The sequence below is a fragment of the Falco rusticolus genome, chromosome 7 (genome assembly GCF_015220075.1).
Source record: "Falco rusticolus isolate bFalRus1 chromosome 7, bFalRus1.pri, whole genome shotgun sequence".
Classification (NCBI taxonomy): Eukaryota; Metazoa; Chordata; class Aves; order Falconiformes; family Falconidae; genus Falco; species Falco rusticolus.
The window spans coordinates 14115316-14143003 of record NC_051193.1 but is presented as its reverse complement, the minus strand read 5'-3'; the positions used below and the strand labels follow the sequence as shown (position 1 = coordinate 14143003).

The window sequence follows — 27688 nt, the reverse complement described above, 5'->3', positions numbered from 1 at the left end:
CAGATTTGCGGCCACAAGGATGTTCATTTTTCAAGGTCAATGAAGACAGTGAGACAAAGATTTTACTTAAACTATATATTTTTACATAAAACAACTTTATGTTACAATAAAATCAGATAAAAATCACAAAGTTATATAATAAGTTCATAAAGAAAAAAATCAAGTTTTCCTTTTATATATATAAAACCCAGCATTTACTGCTACTAGGAGTCTAAATGTTAACGTTGACTGTCTATGGTCAATTTGAGAAAAAAAAAACAAAAACAAACAAAGAAAAGTACTTTTTCACAGCAGACAAAATGACGAGGTCAGAGATGTTTTTACAACGATCCAACTGTAGTAAACACTTCAGTTTTCATTAAACCATATACTAAATATAACAAACCCAAATAAAAATATACATTTAGAGCACTGCAGTGTTTTCCCACAGTTGTATATCAACAAATTATCAGTCATCCACTAAACCTTACTTGAAACAGTAAAAACAGGGTGTATGTTTATCTTTAGTACTAAAATCTCATAATAATCTAAATATTTTGGTATAGCAGACCACACTAAAACACTCTCAGAACTTTCAACTACAAGGGATATATTCATGTTAAAACCGATGTGCTTTGTTTGTCATTCATGATGAGGTTTATAGAATATTATGTTCATGATCACTATTAGGCAATTAAACGAAAACATCTAAATGCTGCAAAATACTCTTTTTATTGAGCACAGCTCCCTCGTCACACACCCAAGTTAATCAATGTACTGCAAACTTAGAAGCTTAGTTCACAAATCTTATGTTATCAGTCTTTTTAGCTAGTATATGGCTAAAATAATTATTGCTGACCAGTGTTAAAAAAAAAAAACCAAACCAAACCCAACTCAAACAAAAACACAACAGCAGACAGATTTTTCTCAAGTGCCTTTCTTGCACTTACCATTATTATGAAGTAACTAAATGACCAGAAAGGAAAAAGAAATCTATTTCAAAATGTGCATATAAAATTTTTGGAGGTATAGGCACCTTCATCTGAAGACTGTGTGTTTAGGCTACCTTTAAAAAAAAGAAAAAGAAAAAGAAAAAGAAAAAAAAGAAGAGCCAAGACAGACCACAGTAGAAAATCAAACAGGTTGGACATCCCAATCCCCCAGGGATGCAAGCAAAGCCCTCCTGGCCAGGACCAGCTCTGCCCACAGCCTGCTGGAGAGCTCTTGTTTGGGAAGCACCTCCATCACGTTTATCCCTCACCTCCCGACTCTCTATTTGACCACAGGTGCCTTATCGTTTACCACAGAGAACGGTATTTAAGACACGCAAACTTCATGTAACTGTCGAATTTACATTCTATGAGCCGAAAGCGCTGCCACGCTCCAGGCGCAGCATCCCAGGGCCAGCTGTGTCTGCCTGCAGGCGTGCCTGCATCGAACGTCCTGCGGCTACGTATCGCTTTGCTCGACACATGGGTGCTTGTGGAACACGAGCCGTGGAAAGAAAAATTACCTTGGGGTAGCTGTGTCTTGCTGTTGCTAAATTGTGCTCACAGCCAGCCTCTGCCAGCACTGCCTGGGTCCCCGCAGCCCCCCGAACGCTGAACCTGCCCTTCTGCGAGGTCTCTGGTACTGCTGAGCCTGCACATGACAGCAACAGCTTGTCCCATTTTTGACTGGAAGTGTCTGACCATCAGCCAGTGCCATGGCTGCAACGCTCTCATGCTGCTCGGCGGTGTGTGTGGGCATGCGCCTGCCATCCCTCAAGTCGCCACGTCTGTGATATGCTGAGGACTTTTTGATATTTACAGGCCTGATGAGCCCCAAACTGCCTGGACAAAGGTGGGCGAGCTGGCAGATCAGCACGGCCACCCCAGACCTTCGGCACAGCTGCAGCTTGTGGGCAGAGCACGCCTTTCACCGAAGCTTCTGCGGAAACGATCGTCAAGACGAGCTGCTGCTGCTGATCTCCCCTTACACCCCTTCCCTTCAGACTCAGCATCAGTCATGCACGAAGCTGAGCGGGCGTTCCACCCTGATAGCGGTTTTATCTTCATTAATCCATAGGCTCAGGAAGACAGCACTATATTCCTTACAAGCCATTGATGCTTTGAAGGGTTTTGCAGAGATTACTATTCGGAGGAGCCTAACGAAGAGCACTCTCATAGCTGAGAAATTCCCACTACTACGAGGGTGGTAGGAACGGGGGATTTTCCTTCTGTCATTTATGAAGCAGCCAAAGGAGGCAAGAAATTAATGAGGGAGAAAACGAATGCTTGGGGGGAAAAGTGAAACAGCGTAGAGAAGAGTGCAGAAGCCTACGGACAGTGTGTGCCCTGCTGGTGGGGGGACATGGGCTCCCCGTGCCTGGCGAGCCACCAAGCAGACATGGGACAAGCAAAGGGCCAGCACTTGCCTTAACACCAGAAACTTTCTGCTGATGCTCTTCAAAAGCGATGGCAGTGGCAGGGACAGCAGGAAGAACAGCAGAAACCCTTCCCGCTCTCCAGCAGCTTTAAAACGGTCACCCTAAATTGCTCCCATAAAAAAATAAAACCAGGCGTTTAGAAAAAAGGCATTGTCTAAATAACATTTGTTTTCCGGGCATGGATGTACCCACTGTAAAACTGTTTTTAAAAAGCGCATCTTTTGAACACTAGGATGCAGAAAGCAAGAGGTGGCACTGAATTTCTTACAGAAAAGACAGTTTTCTTCCAGTGAGCTTACTTAGTAAAGGAGACACCAAGTAGATGTAGAGAGAGGAAAACTGGAAAGTACTCATTTTTAGGCCAAACAAAACTACTTGTGAAGTTGTGAGTCAAAATCAGCAAATAAATATTCAGCCAAATAGGAAAAAAGCAAAAGGTTAACCTACTTTGTTTTGGGGTAAGAAACAGTATTTCAGCTTTTCATTTTGAAGTAATTTATTCCAAAAATGAGGCTAAGGTCATTTTTCAAAATGTGAAATAACATATCTAATGGAACATTCTTTCCCCTTGAAAACAGTTATCTCCATGTATTTTTATGTCACTGAATATTTTTAGGTTTTGTGCTAACACAAAGCAGACCTGTTTCTTTCTCATTTTGGCCACCAAAAAAAAAAACCCCAAGAAGCAACCCACCATTATTCAGCAGCTCTAACACCAGCTCAAAGGAGTAACTCACGGGAAGGCAGCAAGACAGTCTCTAACCCAGCGTCACAAGCGGCCAGCACAGATTTTTCCTCCTAGAGCCACCAGCTGGTGGATGCCACCAGGGCTGGAGGGCTGGACGGGCAGCGTGGCGGGATCCGCGGCGAGGAGCTGGCAGCTATCAAAGTGCCAAGCACAAGACCTTTATTAACAAAAGACCGTGTTACTGAGGTAGGATAGATCCTGCCATCAACCCCCCAGAGGGAGAAACCCATGTCCAGAAAGGGAAGCCACGACTGCCCAAGGTGACACACAACCTCATGTAATGACACCTCCACGATGGGAATGGAGCCATCACCTCCTTCACGGCTGATGGCACAGGGAAACCAGGGTTTGCCTGGCACTGGATTTTAGTAACAAATAAACCCAAGCCCTGCAGACCCTCTCTCGGACAGGGATGAGCATTCCCCAGCCCCGGCAGCATTTGCAGCCGCCCCTAAGCAGGTGGCTGCCAGCTGAGCACAGCCCCTGGCTTGGGGTGCCCGCGGGGACGGGCTGGATCCCCGATGTGCACCAAAGGACAGGGTGGGCGCCTTGGTGGGGGGAGGCTGGGCGCCTTGGTGGGGGGAGGCTGGCTGCCCTGGGGCTCCTGCCGGGAGGGAGGAGGCATTTCCACACCGGATCGAGTCCCTGAGGAGCAGCACGGGTTGGCACGTGGGGGTTATTGCTGGGCCACCACAGCGCGTCAAGAAATGAGCAACGTGTGACACGGCCGGTCCCCACTCAGCAGGGGCACGGGGCTCCAGTCCTGGGGAGGGATGGGGCCAGGCCAGGGAGGGGAGCTGCAGCTGGTGTCCAAACACTCCCGAGAGCATGCACCACATCTTCCTAGCATGCTTTTGAAGAGGAAAAGATACAATGGAAGAGAGGGAAAGGTTAAAAGAGATGGGGTTTGGCAAAGGCTTTTAAGTAATTACACACAGAAATTCTCAACTTACTGCTGTTGGAAAGGAAAAAGAGAGAAAGCTAATTATAGCAAGACCTTGGATGCTGGGAGGATGGAGTTTCCCCCAGGGTATAGCTGTGTACAAGCATCCCTAACAACTGCACATCAGAGCGGTAGCAGATAAGGAAAACATACATTTGGGGCAAGACTAGAAGAGACAGGGCTGGGATTTCTCTAAGGACACCCCCACTGTCCCTCTGATGGGCGCGAAGTACCCAGAAATAACCGCCCATGTCACAGCTATGCACTGGTTTAATGCACCAGCATTAAACTCCATCTGCTAAATTGATGCAATCCCATAGAAACACTCTTCTTACAGTTTCAGGGTGGCTTAATACATTCCTAATGAACTGGATCAAAGATAGACTTGACTAGAGTGGAAAAAAAGATCTGGATTAACCCCAGTAAAATAATTTTTTAACAGCCTTTTGCATCCCTTTACCCAGAATCATGTTAAAAATCGTATTTTATATTAAAACCAAGAAGGAAGCCCCAAGATTGCTCAACGGTAAAAAGGAAACAGAAGATGGAGCAGGGTCCTCGGTGCAAAAGCAATAAAGCACTGTGACGAGGAAGGCCCTGACTATCCGTATCGCTTGCAGCTCTTAGTTGTGTTATCCCATGGTTGCCAGCTGATAGAGGGACTGGCTGAGTTTGGGAACTCTAAAGCAGCATGGGAGGAGAGGAGAAGCAGGACGAGCTGCCTGTTAAATGACGGTGTCTATCTGACTTGCTATCAAATAGAAAGACTAAAAATGGAGATTACTTGTGGACAACCACACACAGTTTCTGACGTCATTTTCGATTTTGGCAAGTCTGATCTAACCCCACATTATGCAACTGTAGAATCTTGCTCGCTGGCTAAGTCTAATTTTCACACGCCTACATGCTATGTACCTGATTTTGATTTTTATTTTGATTTTAAAATATCAACAGCCTGCAGCAATTTTTTGTTAGAGAGACTTCAATGGTCATAACGTTATGAAAAGTCCCAGCTTCACATCCATTGTTTAAAAGGAGTAAAAGCAAAAATACACGAAGTCCAATCTAAAAAACAGGCAATGAAAATAATGTAATAGTAACAGATGAAATGCAAACTCAAGGGACAACTGCAGACAGAACCTATCTCCAGCACAGGGATTATATAGCCATGTGCAAAAGTATTCAATGCATGTTTTGTCTCTAACTTACCTCTCTTTTAAAGGTCACTTTTACAACTGAGATGTGCTGAAAAAAGAAAAAAGCCCCTAAATGTAAGGAAAAAAAAAAAAAAAGCGTGGCCATTTGATAGCAGTCACTGATGGAACGCACTAACATGGTGCTTAACCAAGCTTTTGCCTGAATTAAGCAAATAATAATGTCACATAAATAAAAGTTCTCTCCTGAATTAATTCAGATCCTGTGTAAACAGACTCTCAAACCAGGTTATGGAGAAAGCAGGGAAAGAAGCTGAAGGCAGTCCTAGGAGCAAGAGCAAAACTCGGACTGAATTCTCCTCTCTGGCCCTTTTTACATTCCTGGCTGTGTCAGAGTGAACTTCTTGCTGGAGCCCAGCATATGACCTGGTATTTCTGAAAACATACTTAGAGCTGCTGAATAATCAATTTGAGAATGCAATAGCATTTCTGCCTTTTGGGTTGGGTTTCTTTTTTTTTGGACAGTCTAACTTGGTGACTGATTCCCACCCTACTGTCAAAGATGTACGAGGTGAGAATGCAGAAATCATAGGAAAGGATTTTGATTTCATGTGGTTGTGACCCTGCAAGTCTCCTGGGCAGAACCTGGCTTCTGAGTAACACCTTCAAGTAACCTTATATTGCTGTTCGGATGAACTTCTCTTCCTCCACTACTGCAGAAGTTAATCAACAGAAATCAACCTGCACAGAGGTGCACGCGCCCTGTGTACAAACCAGCAACACACCACTTTTTAAAGTAAGTATCTCGTCCCAAGACTCAGGTGGGCATTTTTCAGGGATGCACATAACGATGGAACTACGTGGGTTCAAAACTGAAGGCCAAAGAGAGATGATCTTGCTAAGCAAGAGAAGCTGTCCTCACCTACTGGGTAAGATGCTTGACTTCAAGAGCTGAAATTCCTTTCTACATCATTGACTTTGTGCTGTGAGGGTCCAGGCAAGCACATACAACCTAAATCAGAGGTTATCTGAAATCCACTGGATTTTTTTTCAGTGACTCAGGCCCGACTGATGTGGTCCCTAAAGATCCTGGTATCTGTGTGATTTACTTGACTGCAGCTCATCATAGGCACATTTTACAAACTGCAGGAGCTCCAGCTAATCTTCTTTCTGCTCCACCAAGGAATAAAACTGGATGTTGCTAGGAGTGCTGATAGTCCGGACAAGAAAGACTTGTTTTCAGTTTCTATGGTTGCAACAGCCCTTAAGAAAGATATAAATTTCCCTGCAACAACTAACTGCATATTCATTTTAAGGTAGATCTAGTTCCAGATTCCTGAGACAGAACCCTCCACCTGTTCCCAACCCCACGAAGCCAGAGCAGCAATATAGGAAGTTTCTAATCTCAACAGAATTCAGCGAGCAGCACAATTGGTTTGGAAAATAATCAAACAAACAAACAAAAAAAAACAAAACAAAAGAAACCCCACAGCAAATTTTCAGCCTCTATGTACAAAACCAATGCAAACAAGTGGAACATTCTAATTATATTTTGTAAAACACACGTTTGGGATCAACAAAACATCAAACATCCAGACCCTAGATTACAAAAAAAATCTATTGCCATCTAATTGTCAATCCCAAGTTTAGACAGTCCTTGTCGGAAATCATGTAATTCATCTATCTTCCCATCTAGTACATCTAAAAAATTCTTTAATTCAGTTTTAAGGTTGGTCTGCCTATGTTTGCTCTCTTCGACTTCTGTCCTTAGTGTTCTGACTTTCTCTTCAAGATCTTTGTTCTTTTTCTCAGCAGCCTTAAAGACAAAAGAGACAATAAGATGAATCACAGAGAAGGATGAACACCATTTAATAGGGTAAAGCTACGAATGACAGCTGGGCTGTAAAAGTTTGCTTTGACTTCTGCAGACTGGTAACACAAGCACCTCTGAGAGCAAGTGACACGTGCTAGTCAGATTAAAAGGGAAGAAAACCCATGCAGGAAAGAACACAGATTAACTGGAAAAGATGCTTTGCATCAGATTTTGTCATTTGGTTGATATCTTAAAATTCAGCTGGATTTAAATCATGCACTGTGCATATATTTCTGTCATTGCTACAGCTCCAGAACTAGACACTGTGCCACCAGTTACATGCAGAATTATCTATGGTGGTTTAACCTTGAAAAACAAGCTTAGAAAATACTGTCTGAGGAGTAATATTGCTTTATTCAGCACTTTTGGATTTATTGGTATTTTTTTAGGAGTTTCACTTTGTGTCAGCACTCAGGCAAGGAACAAGTCAGCCGCCTAACACCTCCCCTGCAGTTCATTCTATTATTTTCCCCTCGCATTAGCTCTTCTGCCTGTTGTTCTCCATTTCATGCACGTAAGCACATGCTTATTCTCACTAAAAGCCATAGATGACACACTTTACCATACCGAATCAAAAAAAATCAGTATTTTAACCATTTTCAGCATCTGCACTCCTCATCAGCCTTCTAAACGATTTTAGATTATTTTGATTATCAGAGCGATGGCTTATTTGATTGACCGGATTTTATTTCATCGGTGAGACTGTTTATATTTGTTCTGCTTTCATGTATCAATTTACTACATTTACACAAGCCCTGACTTTCACAAGTGATGGCCAAAGCCTAGCCGCTGGCTGGGGCAGGGCTCCCACAGCCCTCCCAGCAGAGGAGCCACACGTGCAAACCCAAGCCACCGTGGCGAGCTACACATTGCTGGAAAGGAGTGACGCAGCATGTAAATGCATCCTCAGGTGAACTTTTTTCCCTGGTGGTGAGCAGCTACACTCTCTGTTTCTTTCCAAAAAGCTCTCCCTGGTTCCACTGCAGCAATTAGCCACAGGTCTTGGAGTGCTGCTCGACACACACGGCTGAGGTGTGGCTTCACAGACCCAGAGCAGCAGAAATAAGGGATACAGGATAGGCTGGAATCTGCAGGAGACAGATGCAGCATGATCGCAGGCAAACCAATTTCTGCAAACAGCAAGGCAAAGAAACAGCCATTTCATTACTCCTGTGCTGGGAAGGGCATGGTGCATTTTGCATGTAATTAGCAATTTCTGTTTTTACAAACTGGAGCTCTTTTGCCTTCAAACACTGAATTCTGAACAGAAAAAAGCATATAGTTGTGAGAAAGAAAGTAAATGTATCAACTATTTTAAAATTAATTTCATTGCTAAACTGTACCTGTAGTTGTTGAGATACAGATTCACATTCTGACATTAGCTGTGGTATAATTTCACCCTGCTTTCGAAGCTCTTCCAGTTCCTTTGAAAACATAAAAGAAAAAAAAAAAACACTAGTGCAAGCCTCAATTTAAAACATAATGAAAATTTGAGAATATGAAATGGCTTTGCATATTTTATTGTATTCTGCACAGTATTTGGATGTAAAATAATCAAAATATCATGTCTGCATTCCAAAACACGTTAATTTTCTATTAGAATAATTTTTTCACTACATTTTTTACTTCGTAGCTCTAAAACAGACAATGTAATCTAATCTCTAACACGAATGCCATTTTAATTATATTAACGCAATCTACACCTAAAACACATACCTATGTAAAAGATACATTCAATAACAGAGAAATCTGAAGGGCTGTAATGCTACAAGCCATTTATAGATGGTAGCAAAGAGCAAATTAGACATGAATTTTCAATGATATATGGCAGTAAAAAAAGGCCAGTGGCACTGCGAGCTGCATATAGAGAGGCATCATTACAGAGCACAGCTGCAATGGGCTTTCCTCCACTGTACAGCTCTGAGAACCGCCCCCTGAAATCTGTATTTGATTCTGGCATCACTATCCAAACTGAGAGGACTAGCTGAAAGGAGTTCATGAAAAGAGCAATGCGACTTGACAGAAGTCCACATCTCTGATGGAAATTAAGACACCTTGACTACATGAACACCACAAACAAACACGACTAATGTGGGTAGTAGGGAAAGACTCATAGCCTGTACATTTTGCAGAAGGACTGTCAGAGCAGCTGAAAAGTACATTTGCAGGGCCAAAAAATACTCTGCGACTTGAAGAGAGTGCAAGAATCTCCTCCAGAAACTGCCCACATAGGTTACGGTCTCAAGAGTAAGTAGGGGCATAGCCCTGGACTCGTGTAGAACATCTGACACTGTCCTGCATGACATCCTTGTCTCTAAATTGGAGAGACATGGATTTGATGGATGGGCCACTCGGTGGATAAGAAATTGGCTGGATGGTCACACTCAAAGAACTCAAAGAGTTCCAGTCCAAGCCGAGATCAGTGATGAGTGGTGCTCCTCAGGGGTGGTCAGCATTGGGACCACTGCTGTTCAACATATTTTTTGGTACATAGTGGGATAGAGTGGGATCAAGTGCATCCTCGGCAAGTTTGCCACAACACCAAGCTGTGTGGTATGGTCAACACACAGGAGGGAAGGGATCCGACCAGAGGGACCTTGACAGGCCTGAGAGGTGGGCCCATGCAAACCTCATGAAGTTCAGCAAGGCCAAGCACAAGGTCCTGCTCCTGGGTTGGGGCAACACCCAGATCAATACGGGCCGGGCAGAGAATGGATTGAGAGCAGCTCTGAGGAGGACAACTTGGGGGTGTTGGTTGATGAGAAGCTCAACATGACCCAGCAACGTGTGCTCGCAGCCCAGAAAGCCAGTCGTATCCTGGGCCGCACCAAAAGAAGCATGGCCAGCAGGTCAAGGAAGGCGATTCCCCCACCTCTGCTCCACTCTTGTGAGACCCCACCTGCAGCGCTGCATCCAGCTCCGGGCTCCCCAACATAATGAGGACATGGACCTGTTGGAACAAGTCCAGAGGAGGCCACAAAGATGATCAGAGGGCTGGAGCACCTCTCCGGTGCAGACAGGCTGGGAGAGCTGGGGTTGTTCAGCCTGGAGGAGAGAAGGCTCTGGGGAGACCTTACAGCTGCCTGCCAGCACCTGGAGGGGCCTGCAACAGAGCTGGAGAGGGGCTTTATACAAGGGCATGTAATGACAGGACAGGGGGAATGGCTTTAAACTGAAAGAGGGTAGATTTAGACTAGATATAAGGAAGAAATTCTTCACTGTAAGAGTGCTGAGGCGCTGGCCCAGGCTGCCCAGATCAGCTGTGGATGCCCCATCCCTGGCAGTGCCCAAGGCCAGGCTGGACGGGGCTGGGAGCAACCTGGGCTGGTGGGAGGAGTCCCTGCCCGTGGCGGGGGGGTGGAACTAGATGGTCTTTAAGGTCCCTTCCAACCCAAACCATTCTGTGATTCTGTGATCCTCTCTGAGCTGTACTGACACAGGATAGCAAAACCAGCCCTATTAGAAAGGCAGATTTTTTGGCTATGAAAGGTTGGTTTCTTCCCTAACAGGTGAACTTACAGCGTAATGTGAGTGCAACAGAATCCGTAAATCAAGCTCTTCCACAGAACCAGACAATAACATTTCTCCTCAAGTCCTCCCGATTCCCTTGTTCTAAGTACACCAATGCTCAGCACTTCCAGTATCACCCAAATTTCACAAGAATCCAGTGCATCCTGGAGAGCAAGTCTCTTTCTTCTGAGGTTTGCCAAAAGCACCACTACATCAATAAATTCTTTTTCTTTTTAGAAATTCTGTAATTCCAGGCCAACTCTGACTGCTCTTGTTGTTTCCTCCCATTTTTCAGCATTAGTTTACATTAATATGTGAAGACAAATCACATAATGCTACAGCTTTTTTGTGAACTGCACTGAAGAATTTAACTAATGTAACTATATCCATGCAATGTCCCAGCTGCTGATACAGGGGAAAGAAAGGCTAACTTACCCTTTTGTTTTGAGATATGAGCTCCCATGCATATATATCTGTATATACATAAATAATGCCTAGGAGCTCACATCTCAAAATATAAACATATTATACTATGTACACTTACTGTATATATGACTACTATACTGTATCCTTACTATGTAGAGTATAATACAGTGTATGTGTGTGTATATATATATGGTATGTGGCATATGATATATATATAAAATAAATGAAAATAATAAAAAATATATACTATATATCTCTACATATAAATATATAATTTTATATATATAAATATAAATATTTTTCTAGATAGCTCTGTCCTGATCCTCCTGTCTTTACATTTCTCTCTACTTATTTCCTACACGAAGAGGATACCAGCAGCTCCTCTTACATGGCAATGTCCATGAGCAGGCTTCATGCTGGTTTGAATTGCAGACCATGAAAAGGTCATTTACGGGTGGTTTAGACCTAATCAAGAACCTGCCAACGTAAGTATGCAGTCTGAAAACAAGTTAGTGTATTGTCAGTGCAAACGGAAGATAGGCATGTAATATTCACAAGTCAATCAATTTTCTGGTTCATTTGGTACAATAAAAACATGAATCTTGAGGAAAACACGAGTAGAGAATAAGGGTTATTATACATGCTATTACCACAGAAAGGTTAGGAAGAAAGCATGACATTTTCCTTTGAAATACAGGGCTGAAAACCATATTACATTTGTAACAGTGCATCAAAATCCATCTCCCTAAACTATTTCCTTGTGCCATCTTAAAACCCCTTAACAGCATTGCTTTTAAGAGCACCAGTAGAGATGCTGTAATGGCACATGACAAACTTTACTGCACCTGCTGACAGCTTTTTCTCTTCAGCCAGCACAGAGCATTTGGTCACTGTAATGAAGGAAAAACCCCAAGAATCCCATTATTTCCCCCACTGTTCAGGGGCTCCAAGGCATCAACCTCATTTTCCTTAGAAAAATGAACACCTTACATGTCAAAAGTGACAAACTGGGGTACTCTAAATGAATCTGAATTTCTCGCTTTTGGCATTAGTCCTGAGATCAGAGGGAGACCATAAAATGGCAAAGACTATGAGCCATCTGGAAAAAGAAACAGGACTTGTTACACAAACGCCAAGTTATTTTGTAAATGATCTCTTTCTAATGATGGTCCTGATGTCTAGGGGAATTCAGGGCATGGGGGCTGGCAAATGAAACTGTTCTAGCACACATGTGTCTGGCTTTGGGTAACAAGTTTCACCAGTCCAGCTCTTCTTTTAGAACTAAAGTGTTGTACACATAGAACCGTCATGTTTGTTAACCACTGTCAAATTAAAGTGTGCTGTCACAGCACAGAATGTGTCATGAAACTGAGACTGAGGAATTCTATCAAACTGTTGCTAAGGAGCTGTACATGGAAAATCCAGAAACACACAACACCCTGAGGCATCGGGCTGCTTCTGGCTGTAGGGAAGCCAGTCCATCAACCTAACACCCCAAGGGAGAAGCAGACAGATCTACTCAAACTCCAAAGCATGCCTTTTCTGTTGTTCGGGGCACTCACCAGCTCTTTGTCCTGAAGTTCTGTTTCCAGCTCCTGGAGGCGTCTACTCAGCTGTGCATTTCTTTCCTTCTCTTTATTTATTTCATTGCACTGTTCCTCCAGTTCTTCAATCTTTAAGAAATGTCAGACATTAGATGAAATTTTTTAAATTTCTGAAAATCTGGGGCAGAACACAGCTGATGTAAATAGGCATTGCTCCACTGAGCAGAGGGAAGCACAGACAATTTTACTTTATCATGGGTCTGTTTCGTAAATCATAGCACTAGATTCACTGCAACCAAATTATCGCTTCTTTCCTTAAAAAAAAGCCAATTTACACATCCACTAGGAAGCCCTGGGACTGTGTTTATTCTCTCTCATACAGTATCTCATATAAGTATTCAGGAATACACAAAACACTGATCTAAAAAAAAGTGGAGCTGGGGATAAAATCTGCACTTCACTTCTATGAAACCAACACAACACTATAAGGGATGGGTTTTCTTAAGGCAGCAAGGAGAAGAAACTCTCCAGCACTCCCAGCTTTGCCTCCTTAGGGGCTGCTTATTATTCTAGCTGTAGTATGAGGGACACAACATCAAAACTTTGAGGGGAGAACCAGTTCAGAGCAACGTATTCTGCTTTGTTCTCTCGCCCAGGGATGTGCTTTGCTCTCTCCATACCTCCTCCTGCCAGCTCTGGACTTGGCTCCCAGGGGATGCACTTCCCACAGGCCAACGGGCCAGCTCATTAAAGTATGTACTTTAATTCTCAGCTTCATGTCGCTTTGGGATTATAACTTCCCTCATTCAAAGGTAGAGCAATATGCAAAAAATTCTGACCCAATTAGTAAAGGAGAAGGAACTTCCCAGGGCATTGCAGTGGTGGAGCGTGAGCACCGAGCAAGGAGTGTGCTTGGGAGAAAAGCTCAGAAAACCTCTCCGTACAGAAAAAGACAGCGCATTGTACAGACAGCGTTGCTGCACAGTCTGGCTAGTAGTCACTGGTATGATGACTACGCAGCTGCAGGAAGGCAGTGTTTTGATAATCTCTTCATATCTAGGCTACAGCTACTGAGATGTGGCATGTTTGATCAGTTAATGAGAACAACATTTCTCTGCAACAGTATAGAAAAGTAAAGAACTACACTGTAAATTATGGTATTTTCTTATAACATACTGTTCCAGTCTCTCACTTCTCCCTTATCCAAACCAGAATGGATATAGGGACCTAAATCATGTAACAACTAATACTAATTTGTTAATGTAACATCAGTTACGCTCTGTGAAGGATCTTTGGTCGGATCTCTGAATTATCGCTGTGCACAACTAAAATGCATGTGAATAGATAGAACATCTGTCTTGGGAAAAGGTTGCTCCACATGGACCTTCAATGCTGACAAAACAACCCAGGCCACCTTCAATGCCAAATTACTATTTGCAGCCTACTGACATACCAAAAGATACAAAATTCCTTCCTTCTTTGAAAGCAACACTAAAGCAAAAAAAAATCCTCAACAGACTGATACAATCTGGTCTGTACTTCAAACATCCCAGTGATCCATCTATGTGAGCAGGAAAAGGATCCAGCTTTTCCAAACACACTGAAGATGAATAGAATGAAGTTATCCCTGCAAGCAGCGCTCACAGAAACCAGGCTCCCCCAGCCCAGGTCAGTGCCAGCCCCGTGTGGGGCTGTTACTGATAGCAGTATTGTCTGAGGGTAATACAATATAAGTAATATACAGTATTATTTGAGGGACAGTACCAATGATGCATTGAAACAGGCTTTAAAAATTTAAACTTCTGAATTGTTCTCTGCTGTAGCTACTGCTAACCCTCGGTCTTACACTACTGAGAAATGTGCTCAGAAACAGAGCGAAGGCTTTTGGCAATGCCTGCCTGACAACACAACCCAGCAATGTGCGCTCGCAGCCCAGAAAGCCAGCCGTATCCTGGGCAGCATCACAAGGAGCGTGACCAGCAGGCTGGGGGGGGGGGATTCTGCCCCTCTGCTCTCAGGACACCCCACCTGCAGCGCTGCATCCAGCTCCGGGCTCCCCAATATAAGGAGGACATGGACCTGTTGGAGCAAGTCCAGAGGAGGCCACAAAGATGATCAGGGGGCTGGAGCACCTCTCCTGTGCAGACAGGCTGGGAGAGCTGGGGTTGTTCAGCCTGGAGGAGAGAAGGCTCTGGGGAGACCTTACAGCTGCCTGCCAGCACCTGGAGGGGCCTGCAACAGAGCTGGAGAGGGGCTTTATACAAGGGCATGTAATGACAGGACAGGGGGAATGGCTTTAAACTGAAAGAGGGTAGATTTAGACTAGATATAAGGAAGAAATTCTTCACTGTAAGAGTGCTGAGGCGCTGGCCCAGGCTGCCCAGATCAGCTGTGGATGCCCCATCCCTGGCAGTGCCCAAGGCCAGGCTGGACGGGGCTGGGAGCAACCTGGGCTGGTGGGAGGGGTCCCTGCCCGTGGTGGGGGGTTGGAACTAGGTGGTCTTTAAGGCCTCTTCCAACCCAAACCATTCTGTGATTCTGTAATTCTATGGAAGCCTCTTGGCAGGGTTCTGGATGAGATGTGCCCAGCATTAGTGCTGGAGGACTGGGCTCACAGCACGCAGAGCTGACAGCATAGCTCACATCCTCATTTCCCTGCCTGCCATCAGGCTTTGCTTCCAATAGGGTGGTTCCCAGTTGGTTTCCTGGGGGTAACCCGGCCATAACCATGCCTTCTTGCTCATTCATCACCTGGCAGTATTTGAGTGCACTTTGAAAAGGATATGCAAGGTAATCCCACTTCTAAAACCTTTCTGTTTCGTCATCACCCTGGCCAGCAAGCCCTGCTGACACCAAGCCTCCCAAACCAAGAGGCAGGGAGCTTCTCATGATGTGGCAGCACCAGTCCCCCTGCTGATCCCCAGCCCTTTGAACTTCCCTGCGCGCTGTGCACAGAGGGAAGCAGCTGCCTTACCCGCCGCCTTCCTTTCAAAGACAAAATCCATCTCCTAACACACAACATACACAAAGATAAAGCAGCAGAAATCCAAGAGGAAGAGCAATGGCAGGAGCAGCTAACTGGAAGAGCTGGCTCTCCTCTGGGTATGCTCTGCTACCTTGCTCCTGAGCTGGTCGTTTTCCTCCTTGCAGGCTGAGAACTGCTTCTTCCAGTGCTCGATGCTGGCCGCCGACTCCTGCAGCGCCGTGGTCAGACGGGCATTGCTCTCCCGCAGCGTCTGCAGCTCTGTCTCCCACTTCTTCACATTGCATGAACTGAGAAAAACAGGGTGCCATTAGGTGGCTTCACCTTAGATTCCTGCGTATCATTATTGTTTACCTGACTGCACACTCATCCACCTGTGTGGAAAAATCAGTAATTTGTTGTTATCAGATAAAAGTACTCAGATGCGCGTTAACTGCCTTTAGCCATTGCCTGCCTAAGGAGAACATAAGCCTTAATCTGACTGTTTCTGCCAAAACAAAGGGATCTATCAACTCCAGAAACAGTGACCTGTGTGTGTGGAACAGAAGTCCTGCTGTCGAAGCAGGCTGTGGGGTTAAGCTGACAGCTGGGATCTCCACCATCTGCGAGCAGGGGCTTTACTCGGTGCTGTGCACGGTCTGTGCTCACCTCCAGAGCCACACGGCTGCGCCTCGCTGAGCACCTGCGGCACCGCGCGCCTGGGGACGTGGTACCCCTGCAACAAAGCAACTCTGCACATTTGCAGATGGTACAATAATTCAGAACGGAAGATGTCAGGGGGTTGACGCTATCTATATTTGATTTTTTTTTAATGCTCAGCCTTAAATATAACAGTGTTACATAACGCTGAAGAATTAAACTACTCATTCTCCAAAGCTTCAAGCTGCAGCGTAGAGCACGAGATTAGAGACTGAATGGAAGGAAGGCTTTGAAACTCCCTACATGCCAGTTGCTACTTGCCCGTGGAGGTGTCTTCAGCAGGAGGAACGAGCAAACATTATGATTTGAAATAGGTTATGCTATTGAAACGTCAATAAAGAGAGATGATGTACTTCAAACATAATATATGCAACCTTAGAATTGCTCACTGGGTAATGCTGCTTATGGTGCTGCTGCCTTATTTTTTAAATAGCTTTTTAAGAGCAGCTTGATCCTGCTAGATTTTCCCTTCCATTCACAGATATATTAACATGCAAGAGACAGACAAGGCAAGATCCCAGTAGAGACTTATTCTGTTTTAATGTTGTAACTTTGCATATTCCAACGCCTATATTTTCACTAAGGCTGCAAATTACTCTTCTCAGCATTTTCAAATAATTTATCAAAGCAAATAGCAAAAAATGTTACTTCAATGGGCATTGTCCACAGCCTTAGAAACATCTCCCTAAGGCTTCTAAGCAGCCTGATGAAATCGTATTTCTCACTTCAACATTTTACGGTTGAGTTAGTTCCCTTTTATAATTTTAAATATCCATATCTATTTTCATCAAAGTAAATGTAGCAAACTCAAAGAGGAAGAGAGATTGGCTTCACACATTATCAGTAGCAATTGCTCCCCCATGGCTTTAATGTTACTTCTGTAACTCTAAAAGTTCACAAACAAAGGTGGTTATAAGACTTGGCATGAGCAGAATAAAGGAGATCTTATTTCATCATGAACTGGATCAGGAGAAAACTAAATGGTAAATATCTCTCAACTGGATACTGGGAGGTACTTGCTAAAATCTGCTCATTCATCCATTCTGCTGCACCATTTTAAATTAATGCTATTACATTTGAGTAATTTCTGTTAATATCATTAGCTATCAGCTAATTACTGCATGCTATTCCAATACAATTTCGGTATTAAAGGAACTTCACCTTTGGGCTAGAGCAATTTTTAATTTATCATTCTCAGACTTGAGATGTGCCTCAGCAGGACCACCATGTGATGCCTTCTCATCGTCTGTCCCGTTCACACTAGATGCTCGAGTAGAAGATGGTGTTTCACGTCCAGATTCCTGCAGTGCAACACACAAATGAACACTGGGTACCTCCTGCATCTCCTGCAACACCACAACACCAATTTCTTTGTAATCTTGATCCCAAACCACCCTGCCGAGACCTAGGCTGCATATGCTGTCCTGGCAGAATAGTGGTGACAAACGCGTACCCTTTACATCTTGGCTGCAAAGCTGATCTCTTTAAAAAGAATGAAAAAATGATAATGATGCATGAAATGAAAGTTTAAAGTGTTTAAAAAAAATGTTGAAGTGGTTTCACTGGCAAGGCTTGTGTTTTCTAAAGGCTCTTTGCGGGTTTTTTTGAGATAATGAAACAATACAGTGCACCTGGAAGCACATAAAGTCCAAACCAAAACTAAGAAAAAGAAGCTACTGCTCCTCCAAAGAGATACCATTCATACACTGCTTGGTGCTGATCACCAACAGAGGACAAACAAAGTGAACCATAAAGGCCATGACCAAAGACTTTAAAAACTGAGTATCCCAAGTCAGCCTCTCAGATCGGTGTTTGTGGACCCCACAAAGGGGGGTAGTTACAAGACTAAAAGCATTCCACAGCTTTTTTCTGATCATGCATCTGAATTCCTCTCTGATCAAAATTCATCCAGCTTTCCTCCAAACATCAGCCCAAGCTAAGAACGTCCACTGAACAGGGTTCCTTCTTACCTAATGCAATGCCTACGAAATTACAATCAAACGTCTAAAGAGATTGGGACAACACTCCATTTCTTCAATTTGTAAGAAACCCAGATCTCCCTGGACACGAAGGCACCTGGCAATATCAAGGTGTGCTGTCTATAGAGCGTGTTGTACAAATACGCAACACAAGCTTCTTCCAAGCACTCGCTACAGCACTGCCTCTGTTCCCACCCCCACCCCACAGCGCTCCACCGCTCACCCCGGGCAATGGCACACCACGGCCACACGGACAGTGTCTCCACTAGCAAACCAAACTCCCTCAAAAGTAGATTAGATGACAAAAAGAACTATCTGGATGAATCTCATTTACTTTCTGCTGAAGCACTACACTGGCCTGCTTTCCAGTGACCCAGACTGCGTAACAGTACAAATCAAAGGATGTATAGCTTTCCCTGTTATTAAACAAATTATAACAGCTCGAGAACTGCTGAAAAAAAAAAAGATTTAAATGAAGGCAAAGAGCATGGATGGATGAAAAATATTCCTCTGGCAGTGCTAATGTCCAGCAGCTGACAATTACCTTCAGCAATCTTCATTTTATATACTTCAAGCTTGCTGCCAGAAGCTGGTACAGTCCATTAGAAAATTTAACTTTAAATTATTTATCTTGTATGCATACAGGTATTAAAGCTAAATTACAAACCTGGGAATGATTGCTTGAAGTCTCAATTTTCTCTTGAGATCTGTCTCTTGCTAGTTTGGCAGCTTCTTTTACTTCTTGGAATTTCTCTGCAAACTGGAAAAAGCATGACAGGTATTTATTAGAATGATTTATCAGATTATTGCATTTATATGGTTCATAGATCTCTAAAAGTGAACAACTAATTTTGATAATTTAAAAATTTTGGCAAGAAAAAAACATTTTAATTCTTTGGCAGGGAGTTTCAAAAGGAATGTGGGTGTTGCTAAAAGAGGGACATCTCTGCAGCTCTGGCTGACCACAGTAAAACCTGTGGAGCAAAAGGAACTGTGTCTCCTGGTTTGATTTGGTTTTGTTTATTTCCTCCTTTCCTCTGTTTCACTTGGTGTTAACAGTCCCTTAGAAGTTGAAAGTATAAAAGCCATATGTTTGGATAAAAAAATTATCAATGTCTTCTATTCCTAAGAGCAAGTCAATTAAAGAATGCAAATGAGGTCACCTGCAGAACGCAAGCAAGGGATTATCAAGACACAGAAAAAATGAGAAGGCGGCAGATCTGAATGTACAAGGGAGCCATATGAAAACACAGCTTTTCTGGTCTAATTCTTTTCTTACTGAAAAAACAAAGCTGGAAGACTTCAGGGAAAGGCTTGAATGCTTCCTGCAAGAGCATTGTATCAACCAGGGGGAGGGGGGGAAAGGAAAGATAAAGATGAAAAGTAACGATCCCAATCTACAAGTTGCTATAGCATATCTGCTCCAAAGCCAGCCTGGCATTTTTGAAATACAAGTATTATCCCAGTCAGTCAGGGTTGCAGGGCTTTAAGCACTTCAAACAGTGTTTAAAGTTTTAAAAGGAGGATTGCCAAGATGGAATAAGAGGCATAATATGTAATTTTTTTAATTAAGATGCATCCGGTATAAGAATGGGTAACTTTGCCTTTCTGCTAAAGCAGTTTGGTCTTGCTTGCCTGTGTTTTGAGAAACTTGAAATGTTAGAAAGAAAAGACATATTAGAAATAAAAATATAAATAGATGTATTTTATTGCACAGTTTGCGAATGAAAGGATTGCTATTATATCCTTGGATAATTTGGAACACTTATGACAAAAAACCCATCATATTTTACCGTCAAGGAATGGGACGAATCATTATCCACATACTAATCTTATCTTCTAATCTTTAGATTTACAGCAGGTATTTAGCATGCTCTCACTAAAACACTGGGACTATAAAGACTGATAAAACAAATCTCCAACTGGTCTAAGAGAAATCTGGATTTATATGTGGAGGCACCTGTGTTTTGTATAACACACACAAATGGAAATTTCCAACAGATACACATACACCATTCTTAAATCCCGCAAACGAGCACATTCTCAAAACTGAGTGAAATTTTGGGTGTAGGCTACGATCTGTGACAATGTTTATGAATGAAGATCGAGCGCTCCAATCCAGCTGTTTTCTATACACCAGCTGAAACCGCATATGCAAAGTATGGGCTCTCGGATGGCAGCAGTTGCTATCTGATGGCATGTGCCATCACTACACACACAAATGACTTGATTACCTTTGTAGCACTATAAAGATCATTAGGAACAACTACATTACATTTTTGCCTTAAGTGATTTAACTCCAACTTTACACAAAATTTATCTCCTGCTGTGACAAAACACCTGCAACAAACTGTTTATTTCTAAAATATTGTATCAACAGTAAGTTCTACACTTGGCTTTCCTGAAAATAGTAAAGGGCTGGTTTGAGCCTCTCTTTCACAATAAATCTTTTCATCTTACATATGAAAAATTTATGAGGGTTTTTCATGAACTCTATGAAATATGAAAAGACAAAAAGAATTGGAAGTGATCTATCAAATTTTATTTTTGCAGCTATCTTCATAAAGTACACAGGAGACTGCTGTGAAAAATTATGTGAGCTGAGAAGGAAAGGACATTTTCCGATATTTCCATAATAAAAAATTGTATTTGACTGAACAAAGCTAATCTGTGATATAAAACCAATCATGAACCCATTGCACAATAGATTTCAGTTATGTCTCCAGTTTACCAACACATGTATTTAAGACATTTGCTTTTAGAAACAAGTACAAATACCTGAATTTCTCACCATCTCGGTGACAGATCTTCAGCTTTAAAGAGTCAAAATATTACCCTTCATTCTTACCATCATTACAAACGTATAGACAGCTGTAACAGAAACAGTGCTGAAGGACTGTCTCTGCTTTTTGTTTACTCATACACTTGGAAACAGGCAGTCCATAACGAGTTCTGCTGCCGCTTCTTTTTCATTCTTGGCTAATTAATACCTGCTAGATTTTACTAACAGTCTATTTTTGAAAGCTACAGAGGATCACTTGGCTTGTTATGAAATTAAAGCCTTTCACTTGATTACTCTTCTGAGTGCAACAGCACAGTGGTGACAGCCCAAACTTGTGTAGCATTACCAATGCTAATTGCTACAGGAGCAAACCAGGCATTTCTGAAGCTACCCAGATCCTGAGGCCGTCTCCGAGAGTGACAGCATGGCCACAGTGTCGAATCACTGGTAGAAATCAGAGAGATGCTTTCTCTCCAGTAACTGATTTTTTTCTGTCCCAAACATAAATAATTGACAAATAACTGATACTACAAAATCATGTGCCACCTCCAAGATCCAAGTTGACTTTGAGCTATCAAACCACTGCAGTAACAGGGAGTGCTTTTTAAACATGAAATTCCTAGTTAAAAAATAAAATCATCTATTTAGTAAACGAAAACTTGGTAAATGTGGTCTTGAGGGGTAACGCACATATAAATACCCCAAACCAATAAAAAAATCATCATGTTCCTTCTCCCTTCATCTTCCCTCTCCTTCACCCTTGTCCTCAGGCAGATGAAGTTCCCCATATTATTTTTTTTTAAAAAAGACTGCAGTAAGAGAAACACCAACTAAACACCACTCCAGCAGTCCATCATGGATTATATGACGTGTCTTCTCATGCCCCAAAGAGCTGTGAGACTAAGCTGCAACACGGAAAAGACCTGCTGCTGGAGCCAACGCTCGTGAAGCCTTTCAGTCCAAGGCTGCTGCAGCCCATGCACACTCTTTGATTACAAATCTTGGCCAGTGAAATTTAATGAGGACTCAAGGATGCTACTGTGCACCGCACAAATTATTTAAAGGCTGTTCAAATCTGCAGCCAGCTTGTCACCTGCAGAAATACATATATTTAAATAGACTTTCTTAACATTTTATACATTAAAAAGCATTATTTTGCATGCGTAAATTTTGAGCTCCTGATCTGGCATTATATTTTACATCTCCTACTGACAAACTGTGCCAGTGTCAGATGAAACAGCTGCTCCCACCAAAAGCAGTCTCATAAATATTTCATCACCTTCTTGCTTTGCAGAAGGCTGGGTGATGGCACGTTCCCGTTGGGGAGCACCGTCGTGCTGTGACACACAACACACACGTTGATTTGCTCGTGGTTTTCTCTGGATGAGCTCTCAGTACTGGGCAGATCAGCAGCAAACAAGACCATTTACTCCAGGGACTGGCCAGTAATTTGCTCTAGCACAGCCAGTACGCTGCCAGCACTGATGCTGGTCGGACCGGGGCCGGGGGGCTGTGCTGCATGCTGGGGCCGGGGCAGGATTTGCTCTGAACTTTCCCCCTGCAACACAGCACCTGGCAGACACCACACACGTAATGTGCACACATGCACGGAAAGAAAGTCCAGTGCCTCCCAGATGCTGGATGCAGTTGCTTTATGATGGGCAAAATCTGGGTTTACTTAGTTTCTCACCTGTATAAATCTCGGTCCCCATGCCCTTGACTACCTACAGCTCCTCAGACAGCACGTCTGCACTGAAGCATCCTGAATGATAGCACAAATTTTACTGAACTGCTTCATGTGCAAAATACATCACTACCTGTACAGTACCAGCCCTGCCTCTTCATCACACCCAGGCACACCATTAATTCTCTTTTGATTCCTGTTTCAATTTAGCTGTAGCAATGTTTGAATCATGTCTTGAGGCCTTTTTGAGGCACAGGGTGGGAAGGCAGGGGAAAGGAGGGTCAACGAGTCCTGCAAGAGGGGAAAAGGACCCTGAGCAGGACACCAACCTTAAGCCCTGGGATTCTCCCAATCCATGTGAATTATAATTAGGTCACTAGGTCACTGAGTGTACTTTTCATTAATAGCTCATGTTTAATTTGAACTGCTTTTCCCTATAGGTACGGATTAATGCTTAAGTATCTCAAGAGAAGCAAGGCACTAGAAAGAGGCAATATCTTTTATTAGGCCAAGCAATATATTTAAAAATGCAGACATTTTTAGGCATGCTAACCTCTTCTCCTCTTTGTTATTATTCATTGTGTTCAGCCACTTTTCAGTTTGCTTTATTTATTTATTTTAAGCCAGTCTATTGATCTCTCTGGTTTAGAGGAGTTTTAGTGTGTCCTTCCAATTCCTGACTAAAAGCTTCAATTATTTCCAGGAAAAACGGCAAGCTTTAGTTTATATCTTTTATAAGAGTATAATGATATCAAGACGAAATGAAACTTTATTTTACTATTCCCAGTACACTTATACGTCTGTAATCTCTCCACCATCTCTGATCTTTCTTGTTAACGGTTCAATAATTAAACTGAGGAGCATGGATGACAAGGGATATCTCTGTCCCACTGCTTTGCAGGGTGGTAATAAACCAGGTTTTCTTACATTTTTCCAGCCAGATAAATGTCAGGTGTGGTGGGTTTTTTTTAATAGATCATCTCAAGCCATTTTAACAAGCGCTCCCCTTAAGCTCCCCTTCGATATTCTTACCAGTAAAAAGTCTTTCTGCTGATTTGGAAAGCTTTTTCTGCAAGTAGAAGGCTGTATTATTGGCAGTGAGCTCTTCAGCAGATCGTGCTGTGCAAACAGATGTGCAAACTGATCTGGAGAGAAACACAGCTGGTGCTGAGGCCCCTGTGCCCACACGACATGTTTTTCAGATGGCTTTAGTCTGGCCACACGAACATTAAAGAGCTGCTTTCTGATACCAGCACTACATTTATTCTTAGTACGTGTTTGGATAGTTTTGGAGGATATGAAAAAATCTCTCTGATTAGGGTGCAAGGACCTCCTTGTTACACCTCTGGTCTCCTGAGCCAGCCCCAGCACCACCTGCTCCACACGGTGCGTGGTGCTTGTTCAAGCCCAGCCAGCACTCAGGCACCGTGCAGCCACCTGCCATGCTGCAAGGTGTGACTTCAGTAATCCAGGAGTAAAAATTACTATCCAGTGCTCCTAATTCTTTCATTTGGTGTCCAAAGGTTGCACTGTATCATGCTTATCTGTTACTCTAAACAAACTACTCTCCTAAATCCACCTTAATCCTTCTGTATTGCCACACTACTTACTAGCTACTACAAACACCTCTTTGCCACAGGAGTGGAGAAGATGCATAGGTGAAATGAGCACTCATCTACACTTGAGTAAACAACATAACCATCACCAGCAGCTCATTTTTAAAAAAAACGTTTTGCATGTGATTGATTGGTGGCCTTAGCATCCCAGAAGAACAGATTATTGTCATGGCACTTTTACGGACATCCAAAATCCATACATGAAAAGTAAAACACACTTTACCTTTAAGAAATGCTTGCAAAAAATGCAATACTCTGGAAACTCAAAACTCAGTAAGACAGATTTAGTAAAATAAATTCCTGTAACAATTTGGTTGATGGAAAAGTCCTGCTCCTACTGCAGTGGTCTGCCTTTGCTATTTTAGTCACTACAAGAAACACCTTGTCCTTGTGATTCTTTTCTTATCAAAGCACACGAGGAAAGGACAGCACCACAAGAGACTGTGTGACATGCCTAAGGACACCACGTTGAGTTAACTGACAAAACCCAGTGCCAAGTAGCAACGCTTCAGGTGTCAACTATGTGTTAGATAAGTAGGAGGTTTTTTACTACACGAACTAACATTTCAGCTGCTTGATGAGCACTTGGCAAGACCACTAATCTAATGACAGGATGTATTTTAAAGTGCATGTTATTCTTGACTACACTTTACAAGACGACTAATGTAGCCAGCCCCTGGTCCAGGGAAGTGTTGCATTAATACCAAACCCATGGCCAGGTTTGCCTGCTGAGGAAGGCAGCTCTGCCACCAAACCTGCTGTCAGACCTCCCCCGCTACTCATCCTCCATCACTGCCACAACCTGCTGCCACCTCCTCAGGTCTGTGCTAAAGCAGCTTCAGGTCAGGGCTGCAAATCACACCACCGAGCTGAAATGCTAAAAATGTGGTATTATTTTAACAAAGACCAGTTCGTTGAGCCTCCTGAAAGCATGGCCCCACCAATGGTGGTATCTGCAAAACGAGGGCACCAGCAAACCCTGGGGGCTGGCAGCTCCTTCACCTCAGTTAATTACCAATGGCAGCAAGTCATCGAAGTGCACATCTCTGAGGCTGGGACAGCAACTCTTCCTTCAGCCACATTAGGCAGCCCTAACACCAACAGTCCTGGCATATCAGCGGTTCCCTTCGCTTTTGGTGCCACTTTCAGCTGAAATGAGCGCACAGGCCAAGGAGACGCCAAAAAATACTACAGAGTTCAGATTGCTTCTGTGAACATCTGAAAACACAAATGCTTTCAGCCATGCAGGGGAAGATACTGTCGAGATCACCTGATAGTACTGTCATTAGTGGTCAGATTTAATTTATAGTTTTGACTACAAACTTTGCAATACTGCCTGCTTCTGTACATACAGACATTGGGTAATTACAGGAGATGGGCAGCTTGTATGGATGAAAAGGAACTGCAAAAGCATGCAGCTCTCAAGAGGTCAGATGGGTATATGCAATTCTTCATTAATAAGAAACAAGGCAACCTTTGCAGAAGCGCAGTGAGCCCCATTACCTTCGTCAACTGCTGCTCGGAGGGAAAGCCCAAACCAAACACAGTGTTTGCTCTGCTGTCCGCCCACTGGCCAAACTTCTGCGATGTTTTAGTGAAGGTCATGTTAGGTGTGATTGTGCTGTTTATGATCACCTGTTTAAAAACAGATAAAAAAATAATTAAAAAGTAGAAGCCACATCGGAAATGCATATCCTAGCAACGATATCATCCAAAGCAATTAGCAGTCTAAATTGGGAAATTGCTGTATTCAGAAGATTTTTTCTGAAAACAAAACAGTTTCTATCTTGTCTTACTTTATGCAGGCATCTTGTCTTCTTTTTCCAAAGTCCTATCATAGTCCTGCAGTTAAACATGGCTGCAGGAATGTCACTGAACTCAAAGCAACAGCAGGGACAGGAGCTATAAAATTACCCTGGCAGAAATGCAGATGCAAAATCCTCTTTTTTAAGCATTATGAAGGCACATGGCTACTCCCACCCGATACCCGGGATGGCTGGAGGCCTCCAAGCAGGGTGTGCACCAGCAACACCTGCCCTCAGGCTGGACCAGGAAAGAGATATTTCTGCATTTCTCCATTTGGCCTCAGGCTCCCACAAGCAGGATGCCAGAGACATGTCAGAAATGAATGAAAAAGAAAACCACTAACAACAAAAAACCAGACAAAGAGAAACTGGTAACTTAATAGTGAGTTCAACTTGGGAGGGTGGTGAAGTGCATCGCCCACAATGCACATGCACCATCAAGTGTGGGCCTCAAGACAAAGATTCTGCCGCTTTACACAAGTTAACTAGTATCTGCTTCACCACCAGCAACCTTGAAAGCAACAGTGGTTCTTGTAATTAAAGAAATAGCCAACAAGAGGAAGGCTGTTGGGATGAGGTCTCTAAGGAACTTAGTGGAACAAGCATAAAATGTAATCTTGCAAATGAGATATATGCCAGTTCATTATCAAAAATCTTAACTTTATTTTCAAGATACATCATTATATGAGTCTAGAGACTCCTTCCCCTGGAAATTAATTCATATACAATGTTCTTTCTGCTAACAGAATAGAAGCTTTCTTTAGTAATGCGTACCATCATTTCCAATATGCAAATTATGCAGTAATTAAGCCAAATCTGTGGGACAGTTTAATTAACATGATCAGGAAGTATCCTGGCAACATCATTTACTATGTATTCCAAGCAGGTTTTTTTTCCTAAGCTATCATTTACATTTAGCAAAAAGTGTGAATTAAATTTACCAGAGAAAGATCTTGCCTCTGTCCCCTCCCTAACTTCCAACCTTTGTGCTGATGCTTCTACTTGCTTTCTCAGAAACTGCTCAGCTTCAGTGGTTCCCTCTTTCTGCATCACCACTTTCAAACAAACACTCTTTTCTGCCATTTCCTGCCACTGACCGTTTCACCAAAAGGAAACAAAACATAGGAGGGCCAGGTGGCTGGTACCCCTGAAATTTTTATTTTTTTGTTTGGGAATAAACAGGGCAAGAAAGGGGGAGAGATGACTCTGCAACCAGCTGGCCAACACACCCCATACAGACACCAGCTTTCAGGGTCAAAACATCTTTTTGCATGGTCAGTTGACAGGCAGAGGTATAAGCAAAGCTGCCCAGATGTGCTCGCCTCTGGCTAAGTCACACAACAGAAAAGCCGCAACATAAAATCTCAGTGCGATTTCAGATATTAAAATGAAAATAAAATCAAAGATTTTATGTAGGGGGTTGACGATGCGAAGTAACTATGATGCTACAACGACTGCATGATACAGAGAGGCAGAAGAGCAGGAGGATAAGCTACCAGCAACCCAGAAAAATCAGGATGCTTTCCAAAAACTTT

At 43.0% G+C, this 27688-nt stretch overlaps 1 protein-coding gene across 2 annotated transcripts in view; it reads right to left on the bottom strand.

The window, feature by feature from the left end:
- Positions 1 to 4733: 4733 nt before the first annotated feature.
- HOMER2 (homer scaffold protein 2) overlaps positions 4734 to 27688 on the bottom strand; it is a 62130-nt gene continuing 39175 nt past the window's right edge. For both annotated transcript variants that reach the window (XM_037394661.1, XM_037394663.1), the window contains exons 3-9: positions 25852 to 25983; positions 18934 to 19026; positions 17449 to 17588; positions 15722 to 15878; positions 12624 to 12734; positions 8469 to 8549; positions 4734 to 7068 (exon numbers count right to left, since the gene is read on the bottom strand). In XM_037394661.1, the coding sequence (XP_037250558.1) occupies positions 6880 to 7068; positions 8469 to 8549; positions 12624 to 12734; positions 15722 to 15878; positions 17449 to 17588; positions 18934 to 19026; positions 25852 to 25983 (903 nt within the window). In that variant the 3' untranslated portion in view covers positions 4734 to 6879. The remainder of the gene's footprint in view (positions 7069 to 8468; positions 8550 to 12623; positions 12735 to 15721; positions 15879 to 17448; positions 17589 to 18933; positions 19027 to 25851; positions 25984 to 27688) is intronic.